Source organism: Bufo gargarizans, chromosome 1, assembly GCF_014858855.1.
Source record: "Bufo gargarizans isolate SCDJY-AF-19 chromosome 1, ASM1485885v1, whole genome shotgun sequence".
Taxonomy (NCBI): Eukaryota; Metazoa; Chordata; class Amphibia; order Anura; family Bufonidae; genus Bufo; species Bufo gargarizans.
Window position 1 is genome coordinate 507,230,168 of NC_058080.1, and position 12,452 is coordinate 507,242,619.

Genomic DNA, 12,452 nt, shown 5'->3' on the forward strand with positions numbered 1-12,452 from the left:
TAGTTTCTATTCTGTAAAGATCAATGAGGATAGGTCATTGGTGTGACATTTTTAGAAAAAACAGGTACCTCCTGGAAGTTGGTGATTTCCTCCAATGGGACTTTCTCCTCCTCTTCTATAGCATGACGGATGGTCAACTCAACGCGTTGCAGAAGGAAATCAAAGGCAGCAGGGTTCTGAAAAGGACACAAATTAGGTCTTCCACCATGTATTGCCCATCATGCCTGCTCAATGACCAGCTAGTCACCCTTATAAGGCTACTTCCACATTAGCGTTTACAGTTTTGTCCCCGTTCATTATCTGGGGGGACAAAACTGAACGGAACGAAACTGAATGCACCAAAATGCATTCCGTTCCGTTTGGTTGCGTCCCCATCGCGGACAGAAAAACGCTGTAAGCAGCTTTTTTTTGTCCGCGATGTTGTGTGGAGCAAGATGGATCAGTCATGACTCACAATGTAAGTCAATGGGGACGGATCCGTTTTCTCTGACAATAGAAAAACGAGATTTTTGTATAACTTACCAGTAAAATCTCTTTCTCGCTCTTTCCTTGGGGGACACAGGAACTCTTGGGTATAGCTCATCTCCATAGGAGGCGTGACACCAAGTGAGAACTGTTAAGCCCCTCCTCCACAGCTATACCCTCAGCCTGGAGAGAGAGACTGCCAGTTGCGTGTCCAAGCAGTGAGAAAAGGCAAAGTCCAACAAGGAACCAACAAGCCAACTACCCAACGGGTAACAAAACTCGGAAAACGCACAGAGAAAAAACAATGAATGGGTGGGTGCTGTGTCCCCCAAGGAAAGAGCGAGAAAGAGATTTTACTGGTAAGTTATACAAAAATCTCGTTTTCTCGCCCAGTTTCCTTGGGGGACACAGGAACTCTTGGGACGTTCAAAAGCAGTCCAAAAGGGGGAGGGACCACAGCTCCAAGGTGAAGCACCCGAAAAGCATCAATGAACCGCCGCCTGTAAACCCAGGCGGGGTAAGGCAGCATCTGCCAAAGTCAGAGTATGCACCCTGTAGAACTCAGTAAGGCGTGCAAGGCAGACCTGTGGCCGCCGTGCCCAAATGCACGGCCGAAGCCCAATGCCTCCGGCCCAGGAGGCACCGACCGCTCTGGTGAAAGGAACGGTGACACCAAAGACAGAATCCTGCCCTAGGTGCGGTAACCTCAGCAATAGCCAATCTGATCAAGCGGAGGAAAACCACCCAGGAGTCTGTCAACCCTATGCACAGACCTCCTGGAAACCCAAGAGGCCGAACGTCTGCAAGAATCGGAGATCTCCAAGTAAAAAAACGGCCAGGCCCAAACAACGTCCAAATAGGTGAGGTGTTGAAGCGAAAGGCAACACCACCTTCAGAAGGAAGGAACAAACGAGATGCAGAACAGCCCTGTCCTGGAAAAGACAGAAAGCTCGTAACAAAAAAAGGGGCCATTCCGGCACCCGTCAGAGACACGACTGATACGGAACACAACCGTACAGGACAGAAGGATAGAGAGAACTCCTGTAACGGCTCCAAGGGCAAGATTGGAGCGCCGAGAGCTCAGGATATAGTCCCCAGGGCGGTACCGAAGGACAGTACAGAGGAACCAAAGAGCCACTCCGAGGAAGAAGGTCTTGGCAGGCCCAGAGGGCCGGGAACGCTGGAAGAGGAAGAACAGCGCCGACACTTGACACCTCAAGTAAAAGACAGAACCATGGGGAAAGAACTTCAGAGTGGGGAATGCACAGCTTCCCACAGAACCCCCAGACAAAAAAACCCTAAGTCTTACGACAGATCCTGGACGAGACACAGCCAGGAGTGGACAGCAGCGAACCCGCTGGAGTCGCCTGGCAAGCAGGCAAAAACCCAATGAGAACAGGCGCAGACCAGTAACACGGGCAGAAGGGTCGACAAAACTAGCCCCGTCGGCCCTCGAACAACGTTGTCCCGCATCCACCCGAATGGGGGAGCAGAAGGACAGATGGAAAGAACCCAAAGGATCCGCCAGATGCCAGGAGAAGGCAGGCTAAAGTCCATGCTGATGTAACCACGTTGTACAGCCCCTGTGTGGGATCAAAGGACAATCTGAACCGAAAAGGTAGTCCCCCCAAGTTATCGAGAAGGTAAGTCTACATCAGGACCATCGTCTTAGAACGGGCCACGCAATCTGCACTCAGCGGGAGGACAGAACGCGGTAGACTCGGTAAATAGGCACACAGCTAATACAGCCAGCGTGAACAAGGGAGACAGTACGAAAAGGAACACCGGAACCATCCACATGAACAACCATGCTCACCCCAGAGGGGAGGACAGTGAAAATACAGCCTCCGAAGTCTGGCGGGAAGCCACATCGGAGTGATCTGTATAGAGCGGGAGCCAAACAAAGCCGGCGAGAAGAGGCAGTCGAGACAGAGGCCGACATAACACCCTCCAACCGAAAGGAGGAGGAGTGGGCAACAGGGAAGCCATAGGACAGCTCAAAAGCAGAACCCGCTACACTGTGAGACGCCCGGTCCACCGCCTTGCAGAAGGCGAATACCTTGAAGAACCCAAGGCGGAGGTCCTCCGGACCTGGGTAATCCAGCACCCAAGAGAAGTTGGGTGACCGTCCCGAGAAGAGCAGCCCGAACCCGGTAGCAGATCAGACAGAAGCGTAGAGGCGCCAAGAGGAAGGACTCATACCACACTGCATCCGAAGAGGAGGAAATTGCGGCAGGCAAGGGAACCGCAGTCCTGCCAGAGCCAATGAAGAATTCGAGAGGCGCTGCAGACAACAGCACTCTCGACCATGTGACCACTAGCGCAGGGAAGCAATGCTGCAGAAGGACGCAAAGGGCATGCATCTAGGACCCACGAACACTCCCTGGAATGAAAGGCCAACTAAATGAATGAGCACCACCCAGCTCGGTGCAGCAGAGAGAAATAGAGCCTGTCCGGTCAGGAGGACAGAATGAACTCCCTAGGGACGAGTGCAAGGCTGGCGGCAAGCATCGTCTCCCAAGAAACAAAGGTATGCCGCAGGAAGCAGGTGAGGCATACGAACGAGCAGCCCCGTAAGCAGCGAGAAGGCCAACCCACCTAGAAAAAAGGGGGGCTCGTCCCAGAGCACCACAGCATGTACGGAATTGCAAAGTGCAACCTGAAAGGGAGTTATGCACAAAACCAGTATAGCATGCGATGGAACGCAATCAGTCCACCCCGAAAGGGGGGAAATTGTACCTGGCCAACTGCAGTCGGCAAGAGTGCAAAGACCCGTCCCAAAAGGAAGTGATGCCTAAGGCCGTACCTACTTCAGAGAAGCAGGACATACCCTATAAACCAGCAGGAACGCAGGAGGTCCACCTAGTGAAAGGGGAACATGCACAGGGGTATCCTAGCATTAAATGAGTGTGCAATAATACACCCAACACTGAACTCAGCGAGAGAGTAACTACTCTGCCAATGAAGGGGGACATGTACAAGTCCAGCCCAGCCATATAAGGACAGCCGTGAATCCCATGAGCGTGCCAAATTCTGCCCTTGAAGTGAGAGGTGGTCACGCACAAGGCCAGCACCGTATCCAATGGAAGTGCAAGCGTTCCACCCATGTTAGAGGGCCATTCTCATGGCCAGCAATGTATCCGGTGAGAGTGTAGCACACCGCCCAGGAAAAAGGGGGTAAAGCACATGGCCAGCATCTCCTCCAGGGAGAGTGCGAGCACACCGCCATGCATGGGAGTCATACACATGGCCAGCAACGTACTGGCGAGAGACAAACACAGTCACTAAGAATGCGTGCATGTCGCCTGAGGAAGGAAGGCATGCCCCTGGCTGGCAGCGAATCCAGCAAGAGTGCGTACACCGCCTACGGAAGAGGGGTCATGCATATGGCCGACAGCGGATCCAGCGAGAGTGCAAGCACCCTGCCATGTATGGGGTACATGCACGTGGCCAGCAACGTACCTGCGAGGAAACACCCAAAGACAGAGGGATGTATGTATGCTGCCTGAGGGAAGGAGGCATACCTAAGGCCGGCAGGGAAACCAATGAGAGTGCAGCATACCGCCTAAGAAATGGCCGGCAGCGCAACCAGTGAGAGTGCAGCATAATAACATAGTACATAAGTACATCATAGCACATCAGCGAGAGTGCAGCATTCCGCCTATGGAAGGGGGTCGTGCACATAGCCAGTACCGTATCCGGTGAAAGTGCAGTATTCCGCCTAAAAAAGGGGGTCATGCACATGATCGGCAACAGATCCAGTGAGAGTGCTGCGTTCCGCCCAGGAAGGGGGTCACGCACATGGCCGGCAGCGAATCCAGAGAGTGCAGCGTTCCGCTTATGGAAGGGGGTCGTGCACAAGGCCAGCACCGTATCCGGTGAAGGTGCAGCATTCCGCCTAGGAGGGGGGAGATGCACATGGCAGGCACCATAACTGGAGAGATGATGAATGCTGCCTACAGAAGGGCCGAATGCACTTGGCCAGCGCCGTATCCTGGAAGAGGCAAGAAAACCGCCTAAAAGGGGAAATGCCCTAGCAGCGACGCAGGCTGGGAGCGCAACACCATGGCGCCCGTGGAAAGAGATCATGCAGACATGCAGCATTACTGATGAGGCTGCAGCGTCAAGCGCAGCCCAATAGAAATCATGATCTATTATTATTTTATTTTTTTTTATTTTTTTTTTCATTATTTAAACTCAGCCTCTGAGGCTAAAGGGGAGCCACCATATAGGGGCCCTGAGAGACAGGAGAAAAAAGGGGGGCCAACTATACAGACCCATTTTTGGGAGCCGGCCTGCACCCAAAGGGTTAACAGGGATCCGGCCTGGAGGGCGGCGTGCGATCCCCTGGGGGCGGAGGAACCTCCAGGCGGGAAAAATTCGCGCCTGGAGAAGTTCCCGCCCCCTCCACCAGAGGCCGGAATATTGCGGCCTAGTAGGCCGCGAAGCCGGGGGCTAAATTGCGGCGCCCGGCCCGTCATACCGCCGGGACCTGAGGCGGAACGGCGCTTCAAACCGGCCGCGGGAGCCCACCCCGCGGGCCGGTCGGGATTGCGGCCGAGCAGGCCGAAGCCTGGGACCAAATTAGCGGAGCCCCGCCGACTGGCACCTGCTGGGGCATAGCCCAATGCCGGCCGCGGGAGCCCACCCCGCCGGCCAGAAGAGACAGGGGCCCGGAATGGCGGTTTGCCGGCGCGGGAGCCCACCCGGCCGGCCGGAAGAGACAGGGACCCGGAATGGAGACAGGGGCCGGAATGCGGGTTTGCCGGCCGCAGGAGCCCACCCCGCCGCCAGAAGAGACAGGAGGGCCGGAATGGTGGCTCGCTGGCCGTGGGAGCCCACCCCGCCGGCCGGAAGTAAGGGGGCCTGGAATGGCGGCCCGCCGCGGGAGCCGCGGAGCCTAAAATCTTTTGCGGCGCCCGGCCGCACCGGAATATTAGTGCTGACCGGACCGGTGCCCGTGATGGGTCAGGGGCAGCAAGGCGCGGGCCCTCTGGCCCTGAAGCAGTGGCCGGTAAGAGGGAGGGGGACCCTGAGACCGGGTCTGTGAGTGAATGCTGCCTACCTAGGTGCGAACCTCTGCAGCTCCCCAGGCATTCTTCTTGCAGGGAGAAGGGTGCCAATGTCCAATGGGAGCAGAATGTCGCCCTGTGGCAGCCAGGGGCCAGCCTAGGGCTAGCAGGGACAAAAGGGTCCAGAGGCCCTGTCAGTATGGGGGTCAGGCACGCAGGAGACCGGGGGTGGTGGGGTGGTGGGGTGGGGGACGTAGGGCTGGAGAAGCCAATCTCTCACCATAGCCGTCTTCACCCTCGGTCCGTTCCAGCAGGGTCGCCCCTTCAGCTACTGGCACCGTAGTGGCAGGACGCTGGAAGAGGGACTTGGCGTGCGGGCGACCCTTGTGCTGGCGGGATGTAGGGGAGCTGGGCTGCCCTGATCCACCTTGCCTTCTGTGGGGGAGGCAGCAGTGCGGAAGACCGGCACTGGCGCAGCTCGACCCCGGGAGAAACAGAGAGGTCTAGTGCGTCTCTGTTGTCCCTGATGTTCTGGAACAAAAAGAAAAGAAAAAAGTAAAAATCAAAAATTAAAACAAGGAGAAAAAACAGCCCTGCAGAGCAGGGAGTGTCTTGCCTCCTTGGACACTAAGCAAAAACTGGCAGTCTCTCTCTCCAGGCTGAGGGTATAGCTGTGGAGGAGGGGCTTAACAGTTTTCACTTAGTGTCACGCCTCCTATGGAGATGAGCTATACCCAAGAGTTCCTGTGTCCCCCAAGGAAACTGGGCGAGAAACTGATCCGTCGCCTTTTGACTTTCAATGGTGTTTAAGACAGATCTGTCAAGGCTATAGAAGACATAATACAACCGGAACCGTTCATGACGGATGGATGCGGTTGTATTATTATAACAGAAGCGTTAACAAATTCACAAACGTCCATGTAAAAGTGCACAAAATGTTATGTTACCAGTTACATAATGCATCTTGGAATATTATAAAGTGCAGTCCCATGTAAACGTGATGTATTTGCATCGCTTCCTATAAGAGACACTCACCATTTTGAAACGGCAAGGAATGTCACTACGGAAGACGCCAGACTCCAAAGCTTCCACATGGCCACCCACATACGTCTCAGAGTCCAGCACGTGGCCATCATTAGTCAGCTTGTTAAACACGGTTTCTTGTTTGTTAGGGAAGATTATATTGGCATGATAAGCCTGGACCATCAGCAATGCCTCACACAGAGTTCCAGAGCCTTTCCTTAACACCTAAGTGCAAGCAGAGGAAACAGGGTGGAATGCAACAATATAGCAAATGAAAATTACATTTGCATTAAAGCAACACAGTAAACAATGTAAATACATTACCTCATCTGGCTCCATAGGGATAATGGTGCAGAGCGCAAAGATAAAGGGATGAACATACTTCATGTACATGTAATACGTCGCAACAGCATCAGATACTGAGTATGTGGCCAGCACCTACAAAGCAGTCAGAGCACAAGACAAGAAAGGCTTTATTACACACTGCAAATAATAAAGCACCAGCTCAAGTAGCAGTTTCACCCAGACTACAGGGGGGAGGAAAAAAAAAACAAAAAAAAAATAAAAATTATAATAAAGAGAGATAGATAGATAGATATATCTCTGCTTACTGGGACCTTTTTCAAGCAATACATCATACCAAACTGTGGGTTTTTATGTGGTCATCAGTAATTAACATACATAAGTGACAATTAATAATTTGTACAAAAATGTGCAAGAAAATCTTATATGAATCTATATTTAAAAAAAAAGACACCATACCTAGAAGACAATATATCCAATGCAAATACTCATCAGAAACATCCAGGTATAGCGATTGTTCAGTAACATGATAAATTACATAAGTGGCAATCAATAAAGTACAGTCATCACCTGTGCAAGTGCAATTATAGACAGACCTGGTGTGGAATCGGGCGGGCTCAATAGTAGGCTGATACAGTGTTGCGGATATCACCGCATGAAAACGGCATCCCGGAACTAAAGCTGCGCATGTCCATGATGTCACAACAGGGGCAATCACGTGATCCCATGTGAAACATGGAACTGAAGCTGCGCTTGTCCGTGACGTCACCTAAGGGATAATCACATGACCCCATATGGAAACATCACGTGACAAGCCGCATAGTAATTCACTATAAGATAAAAGTAAGCATCTTTATCGATGTATAAATTGAAAGCGACGGCTAATAAAGCAGGATGGAACACCCCGGGTATGGTGCCGGGTGACATGCTATCTTGCGATGTACTGTCATCCGAAAAATATAAGTGAAGGAGGGGACCGGCGGCAGCCGTTGCCCTCCCATCTCACTCATGTAACCCTATCAGGTGAGAAACATCCAATATAGCCATAAAGTAACACTTATAAAAGTTAATTCAGAAAAATCTAATATGTATACAGCTGTCGCGGGATAAGCCGTGTAGATTCAAAAGTATCCAGCTTCCTATTGAGCAAAGCCCTTCCATCCAAAGGTCCTATAGGCGACAAAAATAAACTTTCTTACTTTATACACTCTTTGTAAAGAACATGTATAAGTGGCAATTAAAATACTTCTTAAAGAGAAAGCCACTTTAAAGAGATTCTTTTATGTTAGAAGGGTCTGTAACCAGCTGCTCACAAGGAGTCCAGTTACCCGGACCTCCAAGAATCAGCTGGAATCTTTGAGGGAACCAGAAGGTAAATGTTCAGTCTCCATGAAATTCAATGAGCTGTCCAAACACGCACATGTGCCAGGGTCCTCTATTGCAAAGTGTCAGTGTTTCTTAGGCTTCGTTCACATCACCGTTCAGCTTTTCCATTCTCCTGGCGTTTTAGGGCAGGAAAACGGAAAGGACGGATTCAGCACATAGCCGAGCCAAACGTAGCCCACGGGCGCCATAGACTATAATGGGGTCTGTTAGGGTTCCGCTCAGAAGAGGATTTTGGAGCGGAGACAGCAGTTGTGCATGCAGAACTTTTGTCTCCGCTTCAAAAATCTTCTTCTGAGCGGACACCTAACAGACCCCATTATAGTCTATGCGGCCCGTGGGCTCCGTTCTGCTCAGCTATGTGCCAAATCTGTCCTTTTCGGAAAGGCTGAACGGTGTTGTGAACGAAGCCTAAGCCATGTATACCGCAATTATGTAAATTACACCAACATACCCGCAAACTTGTAATCATGCACTGTGCAGTTTACTAAAAATGCACAGCACACGTACCACAGGGTGATAACCCCCAGCACTCCAGCTGTTGTGAAACTACACTCCCAGCATGGTTCATTCCCTTGTATGGGAGTTCCAAGCAGTGATGGCCTGCACCCGGAGACAACATTTCATTTCAGACCGTCTCTAAGGACTTACCTGTGCATAGCTGGACTTGTGAGTTAAGATGGCAGCTCGCATGTGTTCGCGGGCGAACACGGCGAACTGGCCATCACTGGTTCCGAGGACAGCTTAGTACTTGTGCATGATGGGTGATGTAGTGTCAAAGCAGATGAGTGTTGGAGGTTGTTGACCCTTGACCTAAGCTCAAACCTTTAACAAAGCACTGACATAGTCCCTAAAACTAGATTTACACAAAGCCCGAACAAGGAGCTATGTCCCAAAAGTATCCTCTCCCGATGTTGGCTTGAGGAGAAAAATAAAAACAAAAAAAGGACACCAAGAATCTGACCATACACTAGCATAATTTAAAGTTTGCCACTCTCATCCAAGAGAAAACTGACAAATTCATCAAATAGGAGGAAGTGAAGGTCACATGGATGGGACAATAAGAGACCCTGAGAATGCATGTCCTCAAGTATGGAATACAGTTTAAGATGCTCGCCAACAATATAAATATATATATATATATATATATATATATATATATATATATATATATATATATATATATATATATATATACACACACACATACACATACATACAGGCAGAATTATTAGGCAAATGAGTATTTTGACCACATCATCCTCTTTATGCATGTTGTCTTACTCCAAGCTGTATAGGCTCGAAAGCCTACTACCAATTAAGCACATTAGGTGATGTGCATCTCTGTAATGAGAAGGGGTGTGGTCTAATGACATCAACACCCTATATCAGGTGTGCATAATTATTAGGCAACTTCCTTTCCTTTGGCAAAATGGGTCAAAAGAAGGACTTGACAGGCTCAGAAAAGTCAAAAACAGTGAGATATCTTGCAGAGGGATGCAGCACTCTTAAAATTGCAAAGCTTCTGAAGCGTGATCAAACAATCAAGCGTTTCATTCAAAATAGTCATAAGGGGCGCAAGAAGCGTGTGGAAAAACCAAGGCGCAAAATAACTGCCCATGAACTGAGAAAAGTCAAGCGTGCAGCTGCCAAGATGCCACTTGCCACCAGTTTGGCCATATTTCAGAGCTGCAACATCACTGGAGTGCCCAAAAGCACAAGGTGTGCAATACTCAAAGACATGGCCAAGGTAAGAAAGGCTGAAAGACAACCACCACTGAACAAGACACACAAGCTGAAACGTCAAGACTGGGCCAAGAAATATCTCAAGACTGATTTTTCTAAGGTTTTATGGACTGATGAAATGAGAGTGAGTCTTGATGGGCCAGATGGATGGGCCCGTGGCTGGATTGGTAAAGGGCAGAGAGCTCCAGTCCGACTCAGGCGCCAGCAAGGTGGAGGTGGAGTACTGGTTTGGGCTGGTATCAAAGATGAGCTTGTGGGGCCTTTTCGGGTTGAGGATGGAGTCAAGCTCAACTCCCAGTCCTACTGACAGTTTCTGGAAGAAACCTTCTTCAAGCAGTGGTACAGGAAGAAGTCTGCATCCTTCAAGAAAAACATGATTTTCATGCAGGACAATGCTCCATCACACGCGTCCAAGTACTCCACAGCGTGGCTGGCAAGAAAGGGTATAAAAGAAGAAAATCTAATGACATGGCCTCCTTGTTCACCTGGTCTGAACCCCATTGAGAACCTGTGGTCCATCATCAAATGTGAGATTTACAAGGAGGGAAAACAGTACACCTCTCTGAACAGTGTCTGGGAGGCTGTGGTTGCTGCTGCACGCAATGTTGATGGTGAACAGATCAAAACACTGACAGAATCCATGGATGGCAGGCTTTTGAGTGTCCTTGCAAAGAAAGGTGGCTATATTGGTCACTGATTTGTTTTTGAATGTCAGAAATGTATATTTGTGAATGTTGAGATGTTATATTGGTTTCCCTGGTAAAAATAAATAATTGAAATGGGTATATATATATTTGTTTTTTGTTAAGTTGCCTAATAATTATGCACAGTAATAGTCACCTGCACACACAGATATCCCCCTAAAATAGCTAAAACTAAAAACAAACTAAAAACTACTTCCAAAAATATTCAGCTTTGATATTAATGAGTTTTTGGGGTTCATTGAGAACATGGTTGTTGTTCAATAATAAAATTAATCCTCAAAAATACAACTTGCCTAATAATTCTGTAATATAAAATAAATATATATATATATATACACACACACACACACACACCTGTTCTCTTTTCTGCTGTTGCTCACCAAAACCAATAACTCATTTCCTTTGCACGAATGCAGGTTTTACCTGTGGTTCTTCTGTAGCCATACGACACATCTCCTCTGGGTCCAGCTCTACTGGGTCATAGCCCAGCTTAGCCTTGGCAGCTGCCTTTAGGTTATGGCTTCCAACAGGAAGGTAACTATCTCTCTTCACCCACCTACATATAAAAAAATTTTTAAAAAAAGAACACACACTACTTTACTCATACAGCCAACAACATGTACTTTAACTAAAACAAACCAGTTTAAAACAGTTTGAAGAGACAGGAGAATGTCAACTCAAGGCACGTGTGACAAATTTAAGAGGAATTAAGACATGTACCTGAGACAATCCATATGAATACAAGAGGGAGACTTGTATTCCCCTTGGCTATCTTTTTGAAAGCCAATCTCTTGGAGCATGCTCATCTCATGAATTGTGGCACGGGTCTCCACAAAAGGCCTGGAAGAGATGTCAAAGATTAGTCTCCACAGAACATCCATATATCCCACTTCAAATATAAAATAATGCAGATGAGGAGTTACCAGTCAAAGAAGTCTCCATTGTAGGTCACGATTATATTTGGCTTTGTTTCTTGAACGTGCTCAAACCAACGCTGAATCAGATGTGCCTGGTAACAGAAGAGGATAGATACTTTTTTTTCTGTTGGACACTGCTGCATCAGTATGTTCCATAAGGCTTCTGAATTTTATTTAAAGTGACCCTCCGATTGGAGAGAGAGAGGGGGGGGGGGGGGGGGGGGGAAACAACAAAAAAAAAAAAAACACATTAACTGGGGAACGAAAAGAAATGTTTGCATGGTAACCTGCTTCTTATCTTTTTAGCTGCAGATCCAATGATTCCCAGGATCCTCTTACGTCACCAGATTATATGATGCACACTGTGCATTTGGTAGCCCAAGACACTTCCTGATTGTCCAGATGTGCCCTCAGAGGTCTGGGGGCAGCAGGAAGCGTCTTAGACTATCAAATGCACAGTATGGATCAGGTGGTCTGAGATTACAGAAGAGGGGAATTAATGGACCTACAGCTAAAAAGATGAAAAGGAGGTTATGTACTGTAAGTATTCTGTTAGTTCCCCAGTTGTGTTGGTTTATTTTTTGCTTTAACATAAAAAAATAATTTGGATTTTTGTACTTACCGTAAAAATCACTCTCTCTTTCAATTAATTGGGGGACACAGCACCGTGGGTAGATGCCCAGCTACCACTAGGAGGCGACACTAGATATCAAAAAGGTTGGCTCCGCCCAGGTGGGCTATACCCTCTCCACAGCCACTAGGCTAATCAGTTTGTACCAAAAGCATTAGGAGAGAGAAACAAAAGCGAAGAACCAACATGACCTGGACCAGGAAAGGAAACGAGAACAGCAGCCCGGTAACAGAAAAGAAGTGAAAACAAAGGGTGGGATCTGTGTCCC

General features: G+C 48.8%; 1 protein-coding gene across 1 annotated transcript in view; it reads right to left on the minus strand.

Annotated features, from left to right (window-relative positions):
* The window catches only part of POLE (DNA polymerase epsilon, catalytic subunit), a 103,294-nt gene that overhangs the window by 68,600 nt on the left and 22,242 nt on the right, over window positions 1–12,452 (minus strand). Inside the window, exons 11-16 of the mRNA XM_044275264.1 lie at window positions 11,560–11,645; window positions 11,357–11,476; window positions 11,060–11,192; window positions 6,825–6,938; window positions 6,513–6,725; window positions 69–176 (exon numbers count right to left, since the gene is read on the minus strand). Coding sequence (XP_044131199.1) covers window positions 69–176; window positions 6,513–6,725; window positions 6,825–6,938; window positions 11,060–11,192; window positions 11,357–11,476; window positions 11,560–11,645 — 774 coding nt within the window. The remainder of the gene's footprint in view (window positions 1–68; window positions 177–6,512; window positions 6,726–6,824; window positions 6,939–11,059; window positions 11,193–11,356; window positions 11,477–11,559; window positions 11,646–12,452) is intronic.